This window comes from Aythya ferina (assembly GCF_964211825.1).
Source record: "Aythya ferina genome assembly, chromosome: 5".
In the NCBI taxonomy this organism is placed as follows: Eukaryota; Metazoa; Chordata; class Aves; order Anseriformes; family Anatidae; genus Aythya; species Aythya ferina.
Genome location: NC_140301.1, coordinates 39,334,330 through 39,359,752, shown reverse-complemented (window position 1 = coordinate 39,359,752; position 25,423 = coordinate 39,334,330). Strand labels below are relative to the sequence as shown.

Sequence of the window (25,423 nt, the reverse complement as noted above, 5' to 3'; positions counted from 1 at the left end):
TTTTCCCCCCCAAATATTTATTTTTTACAATGTTTTTGAGATTAATATTTTTTAAGTCTTGGCAGGTGAGGCCTGGGCCACGTTGAGATCATTGTGCAGAACTCCCCAAAGCACCTCACAAACCACAACAGACAAAAGGTCCTCAGGATGTATCAGCTAATGGGCCCAAAATTCAGGTACCCACAGATACTGCTCTTGCCCTGACCCAGAAACCATCATTCAGAAACTTCCAGGAAGGGAAAAGAGCTGAATGGAGGCATCAGTCCTTCTAAAAACGGACTCAGCACCCTCTTTGCTTGTATTTGCCCACCCTCAGCAGGCTGACTGGGAGCCCTGCAGTTTGCATTCAGAAACCAATAGCCAGGATCTGCCATCTGATCTTACAGGTTTGGCAGAAGCACAGTGACAATTGCACGACTCCTGGATCACAACTCTGAGGAACAAAAGTCTGTGTGCATCTCTGAGCATCTCCTCTTTGAGCAGCTTCCCTTCTTGGTGCATTTTCTTTCTCTGAAGAAAATTCCAAGATTTTGTCCTGCAGGAGAAAATAATTCTTCAGGCCAGTGGGGAGGGCTGAGGTCCCAAGATAGCTACAGCTAGAAAAGGAAATGCTGCCCCATTTCCACTCCCCCTTTCAAATGCTCTTTCTCATTCCTTGCCTTCCCAGTTCAACTACCCCAGCATTCAAATACACAGCAGTTCCTCCACTCTGTCCTTCTCTTCTGCACCAACTGTCCAGCCATTTTGGAGAGTGTGGCCTTCGTGACACCAAAGTAGCTCCCAGAGGGAAGGCGACATTGCCAACAAGACCGAGAAATGTTCCAGAAGAGATTCTCGAGGGCTGCCAGACCCTAAGCCCCAGGGTTTGGTGCTCGGCATGCGGAGTCTCTGACCCCCGGTTCCTTTTGTGTTAGCCTGGGAGCAGGAGAGTGGGTGCTGACAGTTTCTCTCTTGGCTTTGGGCGGGCCAGGGTGCCTTTCAGCTGCACTTGCAGGATTTCACCACCATGTTGGAGAGCTGCTCCACTTTGGGGGTCCTCCCGACGTAGTACAAGATGGTGAGTGGCTCCAGGTCCTGGGGGACACAGCAGGGCGAGGCAGACGCCTCAGGGTTCAGCGTGTTGTATAAGCCCAGCACCTGTGGAAGCACATAAATGTGGTGACAGAGCCAGGAATCCATTTAAGCTGGTTGAGGACAGGAAGGTATTTGGTCTCTAGGTATTTGGACTATGCTCATCAGAGGGCTTTTCCCTGATGTGAGTCATACTCATCATGTCCTGACCATGGCCTACTCCTAAAAGGTATCACCTACCTGGGCCTGACCCAAAGACATTTTTCTCTTTAACTTTAGTGTAGCCCCTGGCAAATGCCTAAGGGTTGGAGAAGTGCAAGGAGTAATTCACTCCTTTAATTTCTGATTAGGTGTGGGGTATAACGTCACAATTTTTGCTTACAACAAGGCTGGGTATAACCAGCCCAGGGCTGCATTGTCTTTGGTTCCATTACAGAAACCAGAAGAAAGAAAACCAGTGCTGCTTATTTCAGCTAACATCTCTAGATAGCACTGGATGGATGCCCATCATCTTGAGTATCCACAGTTCCCTCCCAGCTTTGAACCGTCTCATGCTCTCGCTCTCCACTCCCTCCTCCAAGTCATTACACTATAATGCTGGAGCCAGGACAGTGTCCTGTGGGACCGCCCTGGATTCCTTCTCCCAGCTGGCCCTGTCCCACAGATGACTGTACACTCTGGCCACGCAGCCTCCACAAAAGAATTGCCATGTTTCTTCCCAGAGGTGGCCACTTCTCAGTGATACGCAACTTGCTGAATCATGGGGCCAAAACATGATCTCACCTGTGCTACTGCAGTCTCATTAGCATTTCTCTGGGTTATATGACAAGGTCCAGCACCTTGTCTGTTAACTACGGTCCTGGGGGATCAGGGGTTTTAAGGAGGCATTCTGTTCTATCATCCAGATCCACATAATTCCAGTTATTTTGGTAGAAACTCTCTGGAATACTGAGTGAAGGCCCTGGCTGTACCACATAGTTACCACATCCTCTGGGGCTGCTGTCCTCAGCAGAGTAAGTTAAACAAACTGGTGAGAAATCTGCTTTTTGCCATGTTTTTCCTAGTTTTTTTCCTGTCAGCAGTGGTATTGTTCTGAAGATTGCTCAGATCACTCAGCTGAACTTACTGCTTGAGCATTTCCTTTCTTGATCAAGATGAGAACATTAGGGACTGTACTAAATTCCCCTTTCTCTCATGCTCGTTCATCCCAGTATCTATTAGAGAATTTCCCAGGACAACTAGATGGTATATGTACCACCCGGCATGCATATTACCCTTCCTAAGCTGTTCGTTTACTTGCCTTGCCCAGCACCTGTCCACTCCTTCATTCCCTTAGATCAACTACTCCCACTCATACCAGTCCTTTAGCCTTAGCGAGCCTTGCAGACTCTTAAGCTGTCAAGAAAATGTTAGCATCTTTCCTGCAATATCATCTTTACCCAGTCAATTATTCTTCTGCCAAGTCAGCATTTTTCCAGCAACTTTTTTAGTGAAACCTGAAGCTAATTTTCAAGTGAGTTGCTGCATTCTCTGACTTGCTGCCTTTTCTCTTCTGTGGACAGAAGCACAGGATTCTCCTCTGGCTTTTCTAGCTTTAACAATGGACTGTCAGTTGATTAGTTTGTCTGCTCCTCTGTACTTCCTCCATTAGCATGCATTTCTTTTGCCTTTTTTCTTATGCTCTAGACAGTAGTGGGGCTCAGGTGGCACTTTTCCCGAAGACTGCCCAGTGTACATATGTTAAACAGAGGTTATGTGGAAGTTACATGAAAATATTTGCTTTCAGTCAGTCATATTTGTGAATTTCACTGCCTAGTGGGTTCCTCCCTCCCATAGGCCGGGTGGGATTTATACAGCTGGAAAGGATGGCAGTGCAGAAAGGGGAAGCTTGCTGCATAGCCTTGTTCACTTCTGGACGTGGACTCCCCCTTACTTCTGGACTACAGCTGCCCCTGTAGGAGTAGACAGCATGTGTGTGCCATGGCTCAGCAGCTTTGCATGACAACCTGATACCGAGTGTACAAAAATCCTCTATCCATTGAAAAACGCAGGAAAAATTTAGGCAGAACATAATGACCAGGGTTGACATTAGATTTGAGGGATTTGGTTAACACTCTGGCCCTTACCAAATAGGTACCCTAAAACTGTGAGTCCTGTTACCCATCTCACCCAAGATACAGCATACTCCTCAGTGTTTGGCTGGAAGCATGGACTCTGTATTGATTCCCTATGAAGAACATCTCCCCCCTGAACCTCCTAGACTTTTTCCTGCAGTTTCCTTGGAGTTTTTTACAAGTATTAATCTGAACTGCTTCTGCTGCTTTGAAGAGACCAGATGTGATAAGACTGAGGAAGGAAGGGGGAGACAGAGCCCCAAGGAAAAGACGCTGGATGTACCGTGCTGTGAGTGGTGTCTGCGCTGCGCAGGTATGGACAAGGGCCCGAACAGAAGTTAGCAAAGTAGCCTTTAGGCTCGTGGACCCACTTCCAGCCCAGGTCCTGTCGGAAGTCGATGTAAAGAGGACGCACGCAGCAGTTCTCCTCCAGGTTCCTGAAACACAGCATTGGCACACAGTGAATCTAGAGAAGGGCCTTAAATGTGCTTGCATGATGCAGCTTCCCGAAGAGAAGGGCTACGATCAGTGGGACATGGTGCTGGCCTGCTCTGGGAGTTGAGAAGTGGCAGAGGCAGGCAAGTCAGCCGCCTGGCTCTGCCCACACACTGACAGGCAACCCTGCTGCTAGCCCTTGGGGGCAGCACCTTCCTGCTGTCCCACACCCAGGGCTGGCAAGGGGCTGCTGAAACTCAGCCAGAAGCTCACAGCGACTCTGCTGAGCTGGCCAGTGTCCTTCTTGGACACCACGAGGAGCAGTCGGCTGAGCAGCACTCCTCACATGGCCCCTGCAGCACCGCAGTGACCCACAGCCCCTCGGACAGCCCTGCCTTTCCCGGAGGTGAGAAGTGTTGCCACACTTAACCAACCTCAGGCGTGGGACCCGGTGACAACAACAGGATTCTCACTTACCGAAAGCAGTAGTTGGTATCCAGGGCCCGTTTCTTCCTCTGGCCCCCCAGCGTTGGGCTCTCCAGGCGGTGTGGGGGTAACATCATCAAGATGAGGTGGGGATTATGCAAGTCCTTCTGCTTCTTCAGGCGCCCTAAGTCCCCACGGCCATAGTCATCCTCATTGTCAATGCCTTCGGAGAGAAACGGGATCCACAGAGAAGATGTCAGTGTGAAAGTGGAGGACACAAGATTTTTCATTCAACACTTTCATGCCTGCCATTGGACTAAGGCAAAAGGGACTCAGGCACCATTTCCACTTATGCTTGGACTTCTTCCCTCCCAGGGACCCCTGTACTCCCAGTGAATCTGACTGCTGCAGGCCTGAAATAGAGTCTTGCGGGCCACCTGTTTTACCATTTGTAAACTGCTGGTGGGGCCATTAATCCATCCCACTCGCTCCTGGCTTCAGTCCCAGGACAGGCAGGAAGATGAATGGTTTAAAGAAGATGTCAGATCATTGGCACTCTGCAGAACAGCCTCAGAAATGGAGCCTGTGGGGGCCAGTGGCTGCAGCCCAGGGCTGCAAGCCAGGAGGTTCCTACTTCTTAGGCCAGCCAAGCCACTGACTCTCTGGGCCACCTCACACAGGATGCCTGACTTCCTTGTGTTCCAGTCACCCTAACTGGAAAGCAGAGCCTCTGTGGAAATCTGAGAAGGCATCAAGCTGAGCTTCCCAGAGAGACACTGAAATACAAAATTGCTCCTTTCTGCAGACACGCGTGCAAACCCACCCAGCCGGCGCTTGCTTTCCCCCATTTCAAATCTATCTACAAAATGGGTATACCCGTATGATCAGCATGCAAACCCAGAGGTGTATTCTGTACAACAAATGTTATGCAAGGTAAAATCCTCAATTATGCAAAGGAAGACCACATTTTTTTCTTTAGACATCCCAAGCCTTCCCTTCTCCAACAGCCTCCCCTAATCCAGCATTTTATCACCTTTGAATTTGATCTCCAACACCTCATGCAAGTTCTCCAAGATGTCCCCATTGGGCTGAAAAGTATGGCAAGGGCAATGTATGCTAATTTCCAGGCCAAGGTTGGACTCTGCAAAGAAAGAGAGGACTCTGTAAGAAACTGCTTTCCTCGGCTGGGACGAGGACTGTGCTGAACTCCTCAGCTGTGGGGTCAGTCTCAAAGCGAGGGGTGCTACCAGAGCTGGGGCACAGGAGCTGACTTGGGAAGGAGAGCGGGAAGCAGAATTTTGTGGCCTCACTTGTGCCAAAAGCCATGCTCCTGATGACCTGGTGCTTCTGGTTAGGTTTTTTAGTCTATTCAGCACCCAAAAACATTTGTGAGCTTTGAAGAGTTCCACTGGAAAATTAGTATTTTGAAGAGCTGGCTTTGTGGTGTCTGTGTTGGATTAGTTTTGCCGTCCTCAGTACCTGTCTGCTATCTGGCTTCTGGTTAGTGTCTGAAGGAGAGATCTGAAACTAAGCGAGTTGGATATGGACAAGTAATTTCACTGGAAGCGTTTTTCTCAGCAGCTGCAGCCTCCTGTTTGGTTGAGCCGCTAGCGGTCTCATTCACACAGACTTTCCAGAGGCAAGTCTATTTTCATAATAACTTCCTGGACCAGTCATGCTGTGTGGGCCTGACCCAGGGAACATAAGACTCTTATGAAAGCTCTTTTTTTTTTTTTCTATGTTGTGTCATGAATTGAAACATCTGGCTCCCTGGGGCATTGACAAGGTGCCTAGCACCTTTTTTCCTAAGCGCAGCATACTCCGTGGTGTCTGTCAGCCAGAGAGAGCTCGCCGCAGTTCCAGCGCTGAACTCCAGCCATCAGGACACAACTGGGAGCACTTCAAAAAGGAGGAGCCTACAAGCTCACAGCTTATCCTTCCAGGCAGCGGCTGCTTGCCAGTGCCTGCATTCCAGTTTTCAGTGGCACCTAGCTTCTATCTGTGAGGCCAATCCAGCTGTGAGTCACGGTGCCTACGCTCCAGCTGTGAATGGGGTCAGTGTTCTTGCTGGGAGCTGCCCCGTAGCTATCTGTAGGGCTGCCCAGTGGTGGCAGAGGTATGTTCTGTCTAGGTGTGTCAGCCTCTGGTATTTCCTCACCTTTATACCTGCCAAGCTGTAAACAGCTAAAGAAATCGGGATCCATGCTGTTTTTTCCTACTAGATGTGCTCTAGCTCACAGGAAAGTTAAAGCAGAGCAATCCTCATTTTCTATGAGTTGCAGATGATAGATTAGGCCAGCGGAGAGGTCCCCCTGGGCTTCGAATCAAAGAAACAAAAGAAGTTCCAGCATCTCTCAGCAAAAACAATTTCCTCCTCCACAGGACGAAACCTTATTCCGACTCAGCCCACAGAGCTACCCAGCGGGGACTCCAGGCCAGAGCTGGGAGGCTGCAAATGTCACACACCGAGGTGGCTCTCCGGGGGAAGGTTTGTTCCCAAGCTCAGAGAAGCTGCCCTCTATTTGAGCAGTGCTCCTGCAAAACTAGGAGCAAATACATGCTCCTGCCAGCACTGATCCACATTTCTATGGACGTCTTGACACCCAGTTGTGGTAAGACCCCTACCTCTGTGCAGGAGCCACTCGCGCACAGTCTCGGTGACATCGAAGGACAGCCACTCAGGGGAGCCCCGTGTCTGCACGTTCCTGCCGCTGAGGTAGCGCTGCTTTGCTATGTGCTCATCCGGCCGAAGGATCTGCGTTGGAAGGAGTGGTAGAGAGAATCAGCCAGTGCCATGCATGAGGAAGGAACAGCCTTGTGGCTTTTTTTTCTTCCACAGCTTGCTACAAACAAATTCAGGTGTCGCCCAACACATGAGACAGCAGAATACCCTGGCACAAGTGAGAGGAACACTTCAAAACCAACCTGAACTCCAGAGCTACACAGCATCTATTTCTGTGTTCTACGTGGCTCACCTCTCCCAGCCCATCCTTGTTTCGGGATACATACCCAGCAGCAGAAGCATGCAGCAACAGATGGAACAGGTGGTTTTATTTCTGTATTCATGTGTGGGATGTGGATCTGGATTTCAAAGTAGACCCAGATGTGGGTAACAGAACACCTTGCTGTGGGTTCCTTGCCTTGCAAGCTTGTTGAGTCCTACAAAGTGGTGTTTTCATGTGTCCTCTACTCTTCAGCTTCTACCAAAAAACATCAGGGCTGATAAGATTTGGAGAACTTCCTCCCCCAGCTCTGATATTCCCTGCCATTTCCAGACAGACAATCACAGTCTGTGCAAAGTGCACCTTGCTGCAGCACCCTGGGTTCATTGCACAGGACACAGAGCCCATGGAGAAGCTTGGGGCTTGCCTCCTTGTCAGCTCTCTCATCTGGTGGAGAACTGCTCTGACTTTTAAAGCTCAATTCCAGGAAGACCTGAAGAGCTAACAGGCAAAGGGCAATTTTAGCTGCATTCCTCCTAGAAAGTGGACAGACACCAGCCTGTGGGAATGTGCTGCCTGGATGCTAAATTGTGCCATTAGCTGGGTGGTTTGGCCTGGCCTGAGACCACTTCCAAACCCGGACCAGACCTTTTGGTGCCAGGGGAGCCCAAGAGTTCAAACCAAACACCAGATAAGCATCTACATTAAGGGTGCCAGGAACTGTGCACCCAACTGCTGGTGAAAGGAACATTGAAAGCGAGCATTTCTTTTCCAGTAAGCCTGTGACAAGTCAGAGAGCTCCACCCGTTGGATTAGCACCAACTGCATTGTGCTGCGATAGTCAGAGGAACAAAACTGCCAAGGGACCTACGCATGCAGATGTGACAGAAGGGTCAGGGATCCTCCACTGGGGAGGGGTGCCTTCTCCAACCCCCTTCTCAGTGCAGCACAGAGCTGCAGCGGGCACCACAGAGGGGTGCTCAGAGCAGCTGGGCCATGAGAGTGTGAAAAAGGACAGCACCGCCTTGCACACATCAATTGAGGCAGTGATTAAGGAGCCTCAGGCACCGGGGAAGGTGAGGAGGATACCCACCTGGAAGAGCTCAATGCGCTGCTCACTGCGTTTGGAGCTCGGGTTGGGCACACGCAGCACCCGGAACTCGGCTCGGAACAGGTTGGTGCTGTTCTTCTCTGCCGAGGACACGTTGAAGCGGAACACGTTGGAGGTGACACCTTTGGGGCAAATGCCCAACTCATCTAGGAGAAAGACAGAGGGAAAGACTGAGAACCTCAGGCCAGAGGTGAGGGATCTCAAATAAACAGACTGAGAAAGAGCTTGCCAGCTGAGGCCTGCCACTCAAACATCTCACCACCTTTAAAGTATGGTTACCTGGCTAAAGATAAGACAGGATGAATTCACTCAGATTTGCTCTACGTTTGGAGTATTTTGCAAGATCTTCCCACTACTGCCACCGTTATTTCAATGTTGCAAACCAGAGAATCACTGTAGATCAACAACAGTATTTTTAATCCTCTCTTCTAACTCTGCTTATTGCACATTGCTAGTACTCCTAAATCTGCATTCAAAATGACAACCCCAGCCAAGGCAACGGGGCAACCTCATTTGCAGCTAGTAGGATCCATTCCCAGTCGTCGTGGTGGTGTCACTCTGATCCTGTGCTCATGCTGGAGAGATGAAGGTACATTGAAGGTGATCCTGTTACAAACCTTGACATCGTCTCCTAAAATGAAAGCCAGACAAGTGTCCACAAAGCATGAGGTGTGGAAGAGTTCTTGGGAGCCGTGACTGTTCTGTGTACCAAAAGAACTGGGTTTTAAGGTCAGTTCTCACCCATGACCTGGAGGAGGAATTCATGGATAGTACCAGACAGAGAGTTCTTCAAGGACAGAATAATAGTGCGGAGAGGCCTGCGGAGATCAGACACATGGGCAGGAAATAGCACAGCAAGTCTCTGCCTGGATGTGTGCCTGCTGAGCAGAAAAATCCACTTCGCAGATGCCCAAAAAGACAGTGGGTAAAAAACACAAGGTCCAAAAAAGTTCTCAAAAAAAAAAAAAAAAGCTTCTCTTCATTGGGACCATCTTGGTCCCATGGAAAAAGCTGTGATTCCTGTTGCTCCTCTCCTATTGACCCGTTAGCCTTCAAGGCTCAGCATCATTAAGGCTTTAAGGTTTCCTGCAGATAAGGCACAGCAACTCCTGCTCTACACCCACATGCAGATCTGTTTGCAGTTCTACAAAGCTTTTCATATGACCTCTGGCTGTTGTCCAAGGCAACACGAGGCTCTCATGTCAGCTGATATTTGTGTGTTTGTTTTTTTTTTTTTTTTTCTCTTTCCTTTCTCATTTTATATTAAAGAAGAAAAAAAGAAAAACTGTCACCTGTTCCCAGCCACAGTTCCACTCTGTGACAAATAGGCTGGAAGTCCTGGTAACCTTGAAATTATATTCTTGGAGCTGGCCCCTCTCTTCATAGCACCACTGTCTCCCAAGGGGAATAGGTTCTGAAGAGGGACTAGTGTGGAACAGTGCCTGAGAGCAGAAGTTCACTTCCCGTGCCAAATTCTGCTTTGAGCAATGCTGATGCACTTCTGGAGTCATCTCCATGAAGATGAACGTCTTCCTCTTGTGCTACACCCAGATTTGGCAAGCAGGAGCCTGACAGCTTACAAAGATGTGTTCTTAGGCTGCAAAAATTTTACTCAATAAGCTAATGACCAGATGCTCCCATTGAGATTTGATCGGAGGGTTTTTTGCCATTTCTGCTGTTGAATGGAGCAGCATTTCTGTACAGGAACATCTCTGCCTGCTATTAAAGACATGAATATTTGGTAGCCCCAGGAGACCAGACCCCAATTGCAGTTGCAAGCTGGTATGCTCAGCCCAACAGCCCTGTGGCACAGAGTGCACCGAGCCACGAGAGGACACCCACTGTGGGGACTCCACCACTGTGACCACTTCTAGGTTTTGTGCCATGGAAAAGCACAGATCAGCTAGCTCTGATCTCATTAAATGCCCCAAGGCATCTTCGTAGCTGAAGCCTAACACTCATAACTGTTCTGTGTTACAGACATAGGTGGATACTGCGTTTTAATACCCCCTTAAGCTGTTTTGTAATCCTAGCCCTATTAATAGTGCTGCTGACAGCCTGCCCTTCCACTGCAGGGCCGACTGCCTGTCCAGGAGGGGTGTCCCAGTAGCCATCAAAATGCCTTTCTAGATCAGATCAGTGGTCAGGCTAGCCCACTAGCTTTTTACAACATTGGCACTTTATCTGATAATCTACTAAGAGACTGCAAATCTGGTCCCACAGCACAGCACAGCTGAGAGACAAAGTGATTTATTGTTCATCAACTCCTTACCATGTTCTGCCTAAGAGGTGAGGCAGCTGTGCTGGTAACAAATAGCCATCTCCTGCACTTCCCTGCTATCTCCATGCTGCCACCTACCTACTTCCTTCCCCAGTAAGGCAGAGGTGTCTTTGGAGACCTTCCTAGTGGAAACGGTAATGGCTATTTTCCCTTTCCTAAGGAGAAGCTTCCTATTGCCTTCATACTCTGGGAACCAGCCCTCTGCAATGGGGTGATAGAGCTGCATGGTTTCGTTCTCAGCACTGCAAGGTTGGAGCCCGCTTCCCGCAGCTGGATGTCCAGAACACGTCTCACTCCCAGAAAGATGTCTGCTTTGGGGCAAAGTCTTTATTTTAAGAGGTCACAGGCAAGTGCAGCTAGGTGACGTTTTCAGGGAATTGGGTCCAGTCCCAGCTCGTGGTGCATTAACTATGCTGGAATCTGGACTTGTCCAGATACCAGCAAGGATCAAAACCTAGAGGCAGTATTCCTGCAAGTCCACAACAGCCAGTGGCTGTAACAAAGCCTAGAGGCAGGGAATCTGTGACACCTGTGTACCCATGCCACTCTGTTTCTGATATGACAGGATGCATCCTCACGATCAGGCCCTGCTATTACTGTGGAGCTCAGCCAGCCTCAGAGCTGCTGATGGAACAAATGAGACCAGCAGCCTCCTGGAGTGCCAGGTGGGATGCAGGGAGCGTGTTCTTTGGGAAATCCCCTCTTCCTACAACTGCTCTCAGCAAGGTGCAGGTTCTCCATGTGCCACCAATCCCACACAGCTACTGTTTCTGGCCTGCCTCGAGGCAGCTGATCGCTGTGTGGTTCCAGTCTGACGTCAAGGAAGGGCAGGCTGGCTGCAGGCAGGTGCTGCTTCACTCAGTGTCATAGCACTGGTACTTCAAGGTGCTTAATGTCAAAGCTGCAGAACTCAAGAGAAAAAAAACGATCCTTCTGGAACTGCAGGTGGCAGGTTTGGAAGGAAGGGGTGCTTGGCCAAAAGACCAATTGTTTTAATTGCCTTGTCTCTCATGCTGTCTTAGAAAATGGCATGGTTTTCCTTGGGAAGCAAAGCAGAGCTCTTTGTAGGACTGTTGCAGATGCTTTCTGAGCTTGAATCTAATCAACAATCAGTGCTCAAGGGGGTCTGAACCCCCATGGGTTTTAGAAGATAGTTGAAGTGAGTGGCTGATCAAGAGGGAGCTATTCTCAAAAAATATTCCTTATAATTTAGACAACATCCCCGAGAGGCACAGCAGCAGGAAGACCATTCCCTGAATCATCAGACAGCTCAGGGTGGGGACAGGGACCTGCTCCTGAAAATCCTTCCTTCCTAGAAGGATCAGGCTCTCCCTGCTGCTATTTTTGCTCCTCAACTTTGCTCACTGTTGGGCCTTAAGTCTTGGAGAAGGATGACTTCTCTGAGCCAACAGACCGCTCGACTAATACTCTGGAGCTAGAACAGCGTGTGTGCGCGCACACGCATTTCAGCCTTGTCTGTATCATCTTCACAGTTCCCTCAATGGAGCCGTGCTCCCCTTCCCCCCCGGAGGAGACGGGCTTTGGCTCCGAACGTGCTCTGAGATCACCGCCTGGCACAGTGACAGAGTCATGGGAAAGTTGAACATCAGCCACTTTTGAAGACACGGGGCCAAATTCAGCCATGGTGTATGAGATGAAACTCCCCAGGTTTGAAGAGGAGCGTGCCGCTTGACACCACGGCCCGTCTGCAGCTCTTCTCTCCTGCTGGGACCCAACTCCAAAGTTCCCCCTTTCTCTTTCTGTTGCCCACTCCCAGGAATTCAATCTCAGCACAACTTGGTCTTGCCGTGGTGTCCTAGAGGGACGTGGGGCAGGTCTGTTCACTTCCATAGGCATGGAGGTGTTACTCTGCACGTGGTGGACAGTGGCTGAACCTGTGGGACTTTCCTTATGGCAATGTCCATGCCCACCTGCAGCACCCACTTCTACTGCCCCAAGCTTTCCTCTCTCCTTGCACTCACAGACCCTCCCCACTGCCTCCCCACTCCTTCTTGTGCACATCTTCCTTCACCTTACCCCTCTACTTTATCCAAATCCACTCCTCCGACTTCATTTCCCACTGTTAGGCTTTCCCAAAACACACCAGTTCATAGTGCAGCTGTATTTTGCACAGACGCTTCGTTTCCCCACATATTTTTAGAATTGCACTTTAGTAGGTCAAAAATGTTGAAATCTGGGTAAGCTGCTAGTACTCTGTGCACTTTCTGTTCCTCGAGTCTTGGTGCCTCCTGGACTAAGAGCTAATCATATAACCATATGGAGTGCCGTCTGCTAGAGATTAAGTGAAATTTGTTGCATTACCACATTGTAGCTCTTATTCCAGCTCATCATATGTCAAGATTAACATAAACCTGGCAGAGTAACTGCATTCTGAGGCTGCCTGCACCGAGTCACAGCTCCTCCCCAGAACTGCAGGCGTTCAAGTAGAGTCCCCAGCACCGCACTACATCACGAGAGGACACCCTGGATGGGGTATGAATGCATGCCCACCAACATCTTCCAACCCAAAGGAATCCAAAGCACAGACCGAAAGCACTGCTTGTGCCTACATCTGCTCAGCATCTGCAGTCTACTCAGGGTTCATGTCTGCTCACTCTCTGTCTTTGCATCTGCATCTGCTCAGCTTCTGCACCTGAATCTGCTTAGTGTCTGCATCTGGGCCTGCTCATCATCTGCTCTGCACCTGCTCAACATCTGTCACGTTTCCTCAGTGCCTGCATTCCCTAGGGGGTCCCCTGTGCATCACTGTCTGCTTTGCACCTGCTCAGCATCCCTGCTATCTCCTGCTCCCTCTCTGATCCCTCGCCGCTGTCAGCGTAACATCCTCCACGGCGTCCTCCATGCAGGAGCCTTCCCAGCGACTGCCTCGCCACCCTCTCTGGAGCCAGGCGGGTGCCGGCTGCCCAAACAGGTTGCCTGGATCTGCGGCAGGGACGAGCCCAGCCACCCGCCCGGCACCAGGGACCGGGCTTTTTTCCCTCACCCCATGCACCACACTCCCCCTAAGCCCCCTCTTCCTCCTCTCCTGCCACCTTCCCACCTCGCCCTCCCTCCCCTCCCGGCCTTCCCTTGCAGCTCCCGGGCAGGGGACCCCTTTGGGTGCCCCGCCGGCTCTCAGCACCCCGCCTCCTCCACCTGCGGGGTGCTGAGCCCCGCGCCCCCGGCCCCTTTCACCCCCGCACCCCAGCGCGCAGCCGGGCAGGAACGCGCCCCAGCCCCTCCGGGACCCCGGCCCCGGCCCCGATGCCCCGGATCCCCGGCGGGCGCCGCTCCCTCGGCTCCCGGTGCGGCGGGGCAGGCTGCCCCCGGGTGCGGCACCCCGCGCCGGGCCGGAGCGCACGGGAGCCCGGCACTTACTGTGCTCGGGGAGGCCCTGGATCATGTCAAATTTATGGATCTCTTTGGCATAGTATTCGGACTCGGTGTTGTCCTGCGAGCAGCTCTCCTCCTTCTCCTCCTCCATCTCCTCCAGCAGCTCCCGGGTGCTGTTGTAGAGGGCCAGGATCTGGTAGGGCACATGAGCCGGCCCCACGGTCTCCGGGGGGCTGGTGAGCCGCAGCTTGCTCAGGATCTGCCCCCGAATGGCTTCCACCCGCTTCTTCTTGATGTGGTCGAGGTCCAAGGTGGTGCAGGAGGACAGCGCGAGGCTCACGGTGGCGAAGCTCAGCAGCGAGAGCAGCACCAGAGCCCTTTGCACGTACATCTTCATGGGCGAGGGGGCGGCGGCGGCCCCCGGGAGAGCCCCCCGGGCGGCGGCGGCGGCGGCGAGCGGGCGCGGGGGACCGGGCGGTGCTCCGGCGGCAGCCTCCCCAGATCCCGCGGGCTGAGGCTTGGCGAGGAGGTGCATGAACTCACCGCGCCGAGCGCCGCTCACGACTTCCAGGAAGAGCTGGCAGCGCTCCGCGAGGAGAAGCGGCGGCGGGCGCCGTGCCTCGCCGCGCCGGGCTCCTTCCCCATGCGCCGCCCCGCGCCCCGCGGAGCCGGGAGCGCCCCGCCGCGCCGCGCCGCCGCACGTGTCAGCAGCAGCAGCAGCAGCAGCAGCAGCGGCCCGAGCCGCCCCGCCGCCGCCGCCGCCGCCGCGGGGGGAGAGCGGCGCCCGCCCCTCTCGCTGCACCATTCATGCCCCCGCCGCCACCGGCATCGCCCCGGCGGCACCGGCACCGGCGGCACCAGCAGCAGCCGGGCTGCCCCCGCTGTCCCCCGGCCTGCCCTCCGCCGCGCACTGCCCCTCCGCCGGCCTCGCCGCCGCCGTTTTATACCTCCCTCCCATGACGTCCCCGGGACGGGGCACCGGGGGGGGAGCTCCAAGCCCGGCCTTCGCCCGCAGCACCGCGGCTACGGCGCTCCCCGCCCGGCCGCCCTCCGCCACCCCCCACCCCGACCACCGCCCGTCGGGACCCCCCGCACGGCCGGCGGCACCGGGCACCCCCCCCCCCCCGAGCCCCGGTGCCGGGTCCCCCGGCGGCGGGGCGGCACCGGGCGCCCTCCGACGTGGCCGCCGCAGAAGCCGCGGCGGCGGAGCTCGGGCGCCCCCCGCTGGAGCCGGGCGGGGAGCGGCCGGGCCGAGCCCTTCGCGGTGGTCCCCGGGGGCGCCGCTCCCGTTAACCGAGGGAAAAGCGGCCGAAAGCGCCCCCCCTAGCTCCCCGGTGCGGCGTCTTGCCCGGGGGTGGCAGCCCCCAGCACCTGCCCCGCCGCCCTCCGAAGGGGGCCAGGAGACAAAATGTTGGCCCCCTGCCCACCCTGAGGCTGCCCAGAGACATCATCTGTCCCCTGTCCCGGGTCCACGGGGCCTCTCCGGGAGGTGGGATGTGTCCCTTGGCCGGGCCTTCGCTTGGGGACCTCCTGGGGATGAGGGGTCTGGGGATTTGGGGTGGGTCAGGGGCTTCGTGCCCACTGGCTGCCTTCCCAAAGAAGCTGGGTGGTGAGTTGTGAGGGTGCGGGGCTGGAAACACCAGGACATGCCTGGGGTCCTGCTGTGGGGGGAGCACAGCTCTGGGTGGAGACACTGAGTGTGGAAGAGGTGCGGTGGAAATCCACGGGGTGGCTGGGAGCGCTGGATTTGAGCAGCTCTCCCTGAGGAATGCAGGCTGTGTGACCCTTCAGAGAGGAGACTGAAGGGCGAGCTGGACATGGCTTGTCTGGGCTTTGGGGAAGGTCAATTTGGGAAGACAGTTCCTCAGACGACCGAGCAGATGAAGGTGGAACAAGGTCTGGTGGCTCCAAAGTGACTGCAGGCAAACCAAGACTGCAAATGAGCACTGCCATTAACAGTCCGCGGGATGGGGATGGGGATGGAAGTTTCTAGCCCTCATGAGATGGTTCTGAGATGAATTCTGGATGCTTCTCCACTCTGGGAACTCCTCTATCCAACGCGTTACTTTGCTAAATGCGGTAGAACTGATTGCTTTGCACTGCAGCAATCCATTTGCTCCAGTGCCACATGGTGAGTTATTAGTTAAGATGGAGATAAGTGCAGGAATTATAAGAGATTATGAAAGGAGCTCCCCAATGGCTGGTCCTGGGCCCAGTTTTCATTAATGATCTTGGCACGCTGAAATGAATGTGCTAATGAAATTGGCTGTTTGTCCAAAGTCGGGAGGCTTTGTCAATACAGGGGAGGACTGTTATATCCTATAGGAGAGGGTGGGTAACTCTGATGGCTGAGATGGAAAAAATGGGATGACATTCAATAGCAGAAAATGCAAGATTATGCTGCTAATGGCCGCGAGCTGACTTTGCCGTTGCGGATTGACAGTGGGGTCTTACTGCTTGGGAACAGTAGCACAGAAGAAGGATGTGGGAGCAGTGCCGGTTCCAGTATCAGGCCGCTCACTTCCCGCTCGGTGTGTTGGTCTTTGTAGGTTGTGAGGAGGTGGAAAAGAAGCTCCATGGTCTGACACATGCTGGAACCACTGCTGGTGGCTGCAAAGAGCAATCGCCAACAGTTTGCACATCTTGGACGTGCTGGGATCCAGCTGGGCTGAGGGAGAGCCTGACAGGGCTACCGAGCATGTGAGTATCGGAGGAAATATTTCACACTTGGCAACCCTGCCGGGGGTTTGTCAGTCTGAGCTGGGGCTGATGTAACTCAAACACCGGCTGTTCTCGTGGAGATCAGGACAGGTGAAAGCGTGGGCCTTTTCTCTCCTTTCAGAGGGAGGAATCTCATTTTTGAAGCTTCACAATGGTAGGAAATACTGGCCCAGAACCTGTGTGAGTAACAGAATATTCATAGTTTTTCCCCTCCACCAAAAACCCTAAGAGATGGAGTACATATTTTCAAGTGCTTAGAGAAAAAAATGCAAAAAAAAAAAAATCAAAGTGAGGTGCTTGGAGCTGCTAGGGTGGTGCTAGGGTGGAGCAAGCTACCGTTTGCTTGGCTCTTTGCTTCCCAGTGGGAGCTTAACATTTAGGGTGAACTGTCCTGTGCCAAAACCTGGTCTGGCCAGCCGCCTTGTGCGAAGGGTGAGGAAGAAAGGTGAAGCACTCTGTGTCACTGCTTGCTCCTAGAGGTGCCCTGCATCCCATAAATTCTGCAGCTGACTGCGAGCTGCTTGACAAAACCTTTAGCTGCTCTGAATAAGGTTGTCATTGTTCGCTCCCACTGTAGTGCTACCATGTGGGCTTTCCACCATGGCTCTAGCTTTAACTGTACGTGTGTGCACTTGCTTTAAAAGTGGTCTAGGACCAGAAGCATGTGGCAATGCTCAGGCGTGATTGCTTTCCCAGGCTCTCCAGGCTTTCTCTTAGGCAGAAGGAGGACTAGACACAAGCTCTATTCATAGGTCCAGTCAAGAAGTAATCAACAGCAAACGGTGCTAGCGGGGGACTCTGTTAGTCCTATTCTGTGTGATTGGATTTGGGTTGAAACCAGATGGATGGAGTCCATGCTTAGGTGTGAGAACTTGTATGTGAAAGGAATGCTTACGTAGTTCTTGCTGTTCAGAGCAGAGGGGGTGGCTGCACTTTGATTTATAGCGGGGTCAAAACCGAACAAGTAAGGCAGGGTGAGAGTTGAGAATACACTGGAAAAGAGAAACCCAGCCACCGCAGACCTAAGCTGAACAAAAAGCAAGTGCAGAAGGTGGTTTTAGACAGCCACGGAAGGAACAGAGGTTTGTCCTGTTCATTCTTTCTCCTTCTTGATTGAGTAGGGGTTGGTCTAGGGCCAGGATCAAACACAGGGGAAAATTATGCTGCTCAGAATGAGTGACGCCAACATTTAAAGCAAGCAAGACCCATTTTAACCACAGCACAGAATGAGGGATGAAAACTCTTTCTCCTCTGTTGTCTCCCCCAAGCAGGCAAAAACATATCAGTGTGGGTGACAAAGCCCATTCTGAGGAGTGGATGTGTCTGTGTGGGAACACGGAGAGGAGCAGGGCAGGACGGATTTTAGGCTTCATTCTTTCTACATATCTGCTCTTCTCTCCCAGGGAGGATTTCTGAAGTCACAAGTCAAAGTTCTGGGGCAAGGCTCAGTTCTGCTACTGCTCAGTTGTTTTCTTTCCCGCATGTTGACTGCTTCTGTCACCCTCCTTCAGTCAGCCTGAGGCTGGTGTCCCTGCAGTGGGCAGCACCCCGTGTCTCTGGGAGGGGCTGGGGTGTGCTGCTGGGGTCATGGCTGGGCTGAGGACCCGGGAGAGATCACGAGGAGAGGGCTGGGAAGGGACAATTCGGGATGAGCCAACTCCTGGGTCCTGCTGTTTTGTGATCTGTCAGCTCGAGGCAGCAGCATTCTCTGTTCCTGCCCTTCCTCTGGTAGCAGCACCCCACCAGCCACCAGTTTGGGGTCCCAACTGCCCAGGGCCTGCTGCTTTAGCAGACGTTGCTGTGGGTACAGTCACGCTCTTCAGGTGCTATTTGCTGAGCAAGAAGCCAGTTGTGATGGCACGCTTTCACTCAGACATCCCACAGTTTCTCGTGCGACCCGGGGCTGCAGTCCCTTCCCTCTCCTTGCATCTGCACAGCCCCAGCTCTTTGGAGGAGTGGATGGGAGACGCGTGCGGTGAAACACGGGGCTGGGGGAGCAGCGCCCACTCCACCGATGGGCACCCGAACCCGTATAATCGAAAAAGAAGAGCCGAACATCTGGAAGATGACGATTTCACAGAGCCGGCTGCGGTGCCGCGGTGCCGGTTGGAGGCCGGTGGGAGGCCGGCGGGGCGGGGCGGGCCGGGCCGGGCCGGAAACCCCGGCGGCGGCGGCGGCGGCGGCGGATGGAGGCCGAGCGGCAGCGGGCGGCGGCCCCGCGCCGGCCGGGGGTGAGCGGGGCCGGGGCTGGGAGCGGCCCCTTCGGCCGGAGCTGCCCCGTCGGTAACCGTGTGCTCCTCCCCTCTCTGCCGCAGGTGCCGAGGATGGGCCGCCGGGCACGCCAGGACCTCCCCCCCGCTGAGAGCGGCAGCAGGAAGAATTCCTCCTCTGCGTCTGCCGGAGAGGTGGGTGTCCTCCTGCCGGGGGAGCTGGGGGTGTCTGCCGGCCCGGACCCGTCCCCACGGAGAGGCTCCCCCACGGGGTGCTCTGCCCGCTGGAGTTTATCCGAAGAGTCAGCACCCAAGAGGCTGCCCTGCCCCTTTCCCCCTGCCGCCTTCCACACAGGCTCTTCCCTGCGGCTGTGGTTTCTCAGATGCATGGAGAGTTGTACCAAGCAGCCCTGGGGCCTCTCCATCCCCTACGTATCTCCCACGGGTATCAAAATAAGAGCAGGGTGATTGCTTTGTTACCACTTTTGCCACCATCCGTGGTAGCAAGGCAGAGTGCAGGTGAGCAGATGCCTTTCCTTTGAACTTCGCTTTTGCTAGAGGCAGAGTACAGCTCCTGGTGGTCACCATCAGGTTTGTACAGCAACATTGCTTCTTCCATCCATGCACAGCCACAAAGGTCATGCTAGGAGACAGCTTTGCAGTGTGAGACTTTGTCTCATGGGCAGTCATGTGCAAACTCAGTTCCCGCTTGGCTCTGGAGAAAGACTTGCGTTCAGGTTCTGTTCTGTCAGTGCTGCTTTGGAAAACAGCAGGCTGTAAAGAACCCCTCTTTCACAGGAGGGTGAAGCAACATTCTACAATACCCAGAAAGATAAGATCTGAACCCTTTTGATTCACTTTCTTGCTTAATATTGCAGAATCCTTAAACCCTGGAAGTTTGCTCTCTGTTGCTCTCCACAGGCATCTCCTGCTGAAAGGAGCATCTATCTGTCAGGAAATGGCGTTCAGACGTTTTCCCTTACACCTTCACATGGATAAAAGGGTCATCAGACTTCCAGCACGTTGGCAGTGGCATTTGTTTAAACGAGATAATCCTCAGCTTTTTGCAATACCAGCGGTGTTCTCCAACATATTGCATCGTTGGTTTCTTTGAACTGCAAAACCACTTTGTCCTGCTGACTACCCTGGCACCAACTGTACTTGAAGCTTCTGTGCTGGCAGCCCTGGGACAATCTGTCTTAGGAGTGGCTACTGCTCTGATACTCTGTGGCATGACAAAACTCTCACTTTGAGTAGCTGCATCCCGGTCATCTGTGCCAAAATGTGTTTCTAGGGGTTGTTTCCCTGGAGTCCCTTCTATTCTGCTGAAAACACACTGTTACAGCTCCTCTTACAATTACACCTCATGTAGCTTTTTTTATTCCCCACTGGAGAGAGTATGCTGTTTTCTCTTTTAATAGGCCTAACAGAGAATCATCTCCTCCCACCTATGCACTCTTCTTCCCCGGTTATATTTAGGAGCTCAGGAGGAACTCTGTGAGGGAGCTTCTGGAAGGAGTGAAAGGCCCATGCTCAGAGGTCACCTAAACTCTGCAGAGTGCATCCTCTTTGATTTAGCAGTTCTCTGCCATGTTAGCAAAAATGGAGTGCTCTGGTTTCTGGGGTTAAATCCCTTTCTACAGGCAAACCAAACCAACTCCTTTTGGCACAGTTGTGGGTACTAGAGAATGAGGAAGAGCGCTCACAGTAAGTGGAATAACTGATACTTGCCTAGATGTGACGCCCAGCCTCGTCCTGGCTGTTTCATGTGACTAGCAGAAATTATTCTAAAATTTTAGCTCCTGCATCGTAAGAAGTTGAGTATACCTTCGCAAAAGTTCAGGTGTTCCCCTGGTCAGGCTCTGTGCTTCATCAGTGAGCCCCGTGAAACTCCTGTTAAGCAAGGCACACAGGGACCCTAACAGCAGATGGTTTCACCTGTGCTTTCTTCCATCTGTCCTTGCAGCGCTGGAAAGACCTGATAGGAAATGTCAGGTCTGTGCAAAGCAAATGGAGCTCTTTATCCACACCTAGTAGTAGGATCTTTTGTAATTTAAAAATCAAAATAGCAATGGGGCCCATAGGTAAAGAAAGGCTTGAAAAAAATAGCTGGTGCTGCACGTGGGTGTTAATCTTGGTTAACCTCCAGATGAAGGCAGCTCACTGTCAGGTTGTTCTCTGCTGGAACTGCCCATCCTCATTTATGGACTGATTCCGTGGTTAGAAAGTGACCAAGGCGTGTTGTAGGGGTACTGACTGACTGTACCGTACTGCAGTTGTACTTGGTGCGTCTCACATCACAGCCATCCTAATAGCTGTGAAGAGATCATAACAGCTCCAGTCCCTGGGCATCCCTGGAGAGGACTAAGAAATAGTTAGAATCTTCTGACCAAAGGCAGTGAGCATTTCAGCAGCAGAAGGGTGAGGCCTTCCACGCCTTAAACGATTCAAATATGTTATTACTGGATCTTAACCACCAGGAAGAAATGTTTGTGTCAATATTCTCCCTTCAGACAGCTCTTTGTTGCGAAGTGTTGCTGTTAACTGGAAACCTTGGAGCTACTGGAGAAGAGACAAAATCTACTATGTATAAACCTCAGCCTTTTCCTTTGCTTCAGAATTGGAGGCCTTTCATACACGGTCATATTTGATATCAAAACGAGCATTTAATAGATCTAAGCTTGCATTTTCCTTCACCCTAGGTTGGCAGTCACCTTTCACTTTTCTGGAAGCTTGGCCTTGGCTTGCCTCCAACTGGTGGGGGCAGTCGTTACAATGGACATCTCATGCAGTTATCCTGAAACCCTTTCAAGGAACCTTCCCAAAAGAAACTCAAAATAAATAAATAAAACCCATACTTTTTACTAGAACTGGCAATAGTGGCCAGTAAATAATTTAATAACAGGAGTTTTTATTCCTATTAGTGATTTTGAAAACAAAGAGATTTGTCCTAAACCTTTGCCTATTGACACCTTCATGGGCAGTTTCACATTCAGGATAGTGATTCAGTTCTTGGTGGTTCCTCAAGGTTTTAAAACTGTTTTAGTATTCATCTTGACTTCTTTTTTTATATTTTCATGCCAATCCACTCAGCTTCCACTTAGCTCAAGCTTTTAATATGAACATCTCATTTATCTTAATGTTCTGGTCTTTCCTTGACAGTGAGAACCATCCTGGATGTGTTTTCCAGTCAGAGCAGCTTGCTTGAAGGAAGCAGAAAGTACCTGTCTGTCTATCTGCATTTCAACATTTGAGTTTATTACAAGGAAATCACTTTGAGGTGTGAACAACTCATTTAACATAATTAAAAAGATCTTTGTTTTCAAGTCAATATGCAAATCTTCTGACTTGGAGTGTAGATCTTATCGGATTACTGCTGATTTCTTGTTGACCTGGACTCTCTTCCAAAAGAGACCCCAAACAACGGTACATCTCATCACCTGTCTGTTGTCTTTCACAATTGTGTTGTGAAAACCTTTTTTCTAGGGCACAGCTGCAATCTCTTGTACCTTGTAGCAGGCTATATGTCCCCCAACCCCTATAAAAATATAAAAATATGATATTTTTTAACTCTTTTGAGTGTCTGTTGTATATATATGGTGCTTACTCTCCCACAATAAATTCCTTAACTGTGGGGGTACCTCTATGGTTCCTTTGCCCAAATCTCTATTTGATAATTCCCATTCCTGTGGGAAAGCATCTGTGTTACCTTCAAATTCAGACCTCTGGCTCCTCAAAGAGCTCAGTGTCAGAAAGCTCATAGCCTGCCAGTGACACGCAGAGCATTCCTGCCTTTTCAGAAGTACAAGTACTAACAAACAACATTGCAGCTATGTATTATTTCAAGAGGCAAGAAGGAACATGATTATTTGCTGTAATTGGTGCAGTCAGCATCCTTCTGCAACAATGGCTGTGCGTGTTCCTGGCCTTTACAGCTCCTTGGCAAATTAGCAGGCACTTCTTGGGCACCCTGGGGAATATGCCGTAAATGGGAATTCCTAGAGATAAATCTGCTAGCAGCATGCCAGAACTCTGCATTTCAAACATTCATTTTCAGAGGGGTAATATAGCCATTTTTCCATCGGGAGGCCTTTCCCATCCCTTGGCTTGCTGTGTTACTTTTCACTCATCTTGATGCTATCGTGTTTCTGACAAAATCAGACAGACTCAAGCTGGCCATGTTATTTGTATAATGGGAGGGGCAGATCACATAACGAGATCTATTGAAGATCTTTGCTCTCACATTCTACCAGGGCTTCTGGACGCTTGTCTAGAATAAAAGTCAAACCTTTTTCCTGGCTCTAGCGTTACTATGTCCAACAGCCTGAATGCTGGCTTGATGACATCCACCAAAAGAAGTTGATCAGCCAGGTTTGGAGCTCATGATGAGATTGATTTGGAAAGCTGAGTGGAAAACCATTTCATTTAACTATATCAGCAATTTTTTCCTTTTCTGTGTCTCTTCTCAGCAAGAGTGAACTATTTGTTGTTCCATAAGAAATCAGTATGCAAAAAGATTTTCACATTATCCTGCTTCCAGAGTCAGCTTTCTTTTTATCCTACAGTGACGAGATTCTTTTGGGACTTTGTTCAAGACTTCCTTGGGTTTCTGTCTCTTATGCATTCAACATGGTGTTGTTGATGTCCCTCTGGCAGCACTTTGTAGATCCTCTGCTTTTAACAGGCAGTGTACCAGCCCAAAGGATGAGGGTTTTCCAGGCTATGCTGAGAATATCTCCATACAGGTAGGACAGGGTCTCTTTCGCTTAATGTCAGGGTTTGTTCAAAATCATCTAAGATCCCTGATGGGCTTCTTCCACATGCTTCACCAAGCCCTGTGGAAAGTCTCTGTGCTCTCACTCCTGGAAGTATGTTCTTCACTTATTGTCCTACCTGATATCTTTAAGCCTGCTTATGCAGTTCTGGTCTGTGTGTGATAGCTAAAAATGACTATTTCTGTGCTGCAAAAATATAGTCAAGGTTCATGCAGACAGACAAAAGCTCGAGCTGATTCCATTGCATGTTGGAAGGATGTTCCCACAGGTGACTTTTGCAGAGAAGCTATTCGGATTTCTACCACCCAGCTTACAGATATTCGTGGTAGTGACTTCTGGCCATGTTCCTGAGGCTGACATCCAAGCTGCATTTAAATAGCACTCTGGTTATCTAACCCAAGTGAACAAACAACTACACAGCAGTTGCTGAGGGTGAAATCCAGATGGAAGATTGCTCAAATAGGTGGTTATTTAAATGTTTTTATTTAAATGCTTTTTCAACATGTGTTGTCCAGCTGGATTTCCTTCCGTGTGACTGTAAGTCCTGTACTGCCTGGGATCTGTACATCCAGAGAAGTTTAGGTCATGTTGGGCCCTGCAGAAGACTTTTGGCTCTCAGGTCTGAAAATCAGGGGTCCCTGGTTGATAGATACACAGTTCTGACAGATTTTACCAGTTAGGTACTCACTGCTCACTGATACAGACACTTCTGTACCCCTGCTGCCCTAACCTGCATGTAGCCTCCCTCTGTTCTTGTCACAGTAAGACCGTAGGACCAAATGACAGCACAGAGACCAAGTGAACTCAAATACCAAAACACTTTAATCAGAGATACGTGGAATTTGTAAATTACATGACTTCCCTGTTCCAGAGGAGAGATGATGCAGTCCAGAAGAAAGCTGGGTTAGCATAGTGATTCCAGCCATGCTGTGTGTAGTTCTGGTGCAGGGTTGTGGGATACGTTATAGTCTCGCCCTGAATGATTCTGAATGCTATTATTCTAGGATTGTGTGGAGATTACCAGATTCTTAATTGCCTCCTCCTTGTATTTGGTGCCTAACAAGTGGTTGCTGCTGCTGGTTCTGGTGGTCTGCTCCTCAGAAATGTTCTCAACCAGCTCACAAGTTTCTCAGTGATTAACAGGCTGCTTTACTGCAGTTACTCATCTGCCCCATAACTAAGCTGCTCCCTTATACAATGGGGTTAACTGAAGTTCGTGCACTTACACAATGCTATTGTCAGCTAAGGCTAACTTAAGCTAACGGCTACAGCTCCTGCTCCCAGGGGAGGATCTGACTTTGGTCTGAGAAACAGTGGCTCCTGAAAATAGGGGTGCAGCCTGCTGTGGTGTATAACCCCAGCATGACTGGTCTGGCACCCTTTGTGGGATCTGGCATGGTTGCAGTGTCTGCCCATTCAAACCTTTCTAGCATCCTATGTGACTGAAAAATTGGGGTTTTCTCATGCTATTAGAACTAAGTTTGTTCTCCCCTCACTTTCATTTGTAGTTGAGTTTTTTTTTTTCTTCTTTAATATTCCTTTCAAGGATATGACTGCTGGCAGACTTTCCTGCCTCTGCAGTCAAACAGGCGTGCTTTGTAGTATTACAGTTTGTATATGTATAGATGACTGTGGATATAAAATCTTACAACAATGGGATCAACTTTGTACTTTGTTCAAGCGATGAAGGTTGCAAAGTGTGTGCTGCAGGACAGCCATTCACATCGATCTTCCACACTGTTTTGTGTAGAGTTTTGTAGCTTTTCCTTTTAACTTCTTTCTTTCTTCTTCCCTCCTTATCCTTCTAGGATGAAGACCCTGAGGAAAAGGTTGACCGTGTAAGACTAGAGGCTTTCTAGATAGATGCTGGCTCCTCTGAAGGGGACTAGTAGGACCAACCTATTCATGTGTCTGGAGATTACTTTAAGAGGGGACTCTAGCACTGGAGAATAAGACGAAATCATGCCTGAGATGCAGTACCTCTCCTGCATCTTCTGTTCCTAT

The 25,423-nt window shown here is 51.0% G+C and overlaps 2 protein-coding genes across 6 annotated transcripts in view; one reads left to right on the top strand and one right to left on the bottom strand.

Annotated features, from left to right (window-relative positions):
- TGFB3 (transforming growth factor beta 3) lies at positions 1–14,697 on the bottom strand. The gene is made up of 7 exons (XM_084519585.1): positions 13,759–14,697; positions 8,082–8,245; positions 6,672–6,801; positions 5,080–5,187; positions 4,098–4,269; positions 3,469–3,622; positions 1–1,137 (listed from the first exon to the last, which is right to left on the bottom strand). The coding sequence occupies exons 1-7, from the start codon at positions 14,516–14,518 to the stop codon at positions 979–981; spliced, it is 1,647 nt and encodes a 548-aa protein (XP_084375711.1). The 5' UTR covers positions 14,519–14,697; the 3' UTR covers positions 1–978.
- A 998-nt stretch (positions 14,698–15,695) lies between these two features.
- IFT43 (intraflagellar transport 43) overlaps positions 15,696–25,423 on the top strand; it is a 48,241-nt gene continuing 38,513 nt past the window's right edge. Inside the window, exons 1-4 of one of the 5 annotated variants that reach the window (XM_084519589.1) lie at positions 15,696–15,844; positions 16,263–16,413; positions 18,750–18,839; positions 25,228–25,257. In XM_084519589.1, the coding sequence (XP_084375715.1) occupies positions 15,739–15,844; positions 16,263–16,413; positions 18,750–18,839; positions 25,228–25,257 (377 nt within the window). In that variant the 5' untranslated portion in view covers positions 15,696–15,738. Of the gene's footprint in view, positions 15,845–16,262; positions 16,414–18,594; positions 18,666–18,749; positions 18,840–25,227; positions 25,258–25,423 lie in introns of those variants that run through there. The other 4 variants (XM_084519590.1, XM_084519591.1, XM_084519592.1 and 1 more) reach the window with 4 other exon arrangements.

Bases quoted from the DNA above. Each gene is read 5' to 3' on its own strand.
- TGFB3 (XM_084519585.1), bottom strand. From the start codon at position 14,518: ATGGTGCAGCGAGAGGGGCGGGCGCCGCTCTCCCCCCGCGGCGGCGGC. The intron at 8,246-13,758 runs GTAAGTGCCGGG...TCTTTCTCCTAG, and splicing joins CCAGGGCCTCCCCGAGCACA to ATGAGTTGGGCATTTGCCCC. The intron at 3,623-4,097 runs GTAAGTGAGAAT...GCTGTGTTTCAG, and splicing joins GATACCAACTACTGCTTTCG to GAACCTGGAGGAGAACTGCT.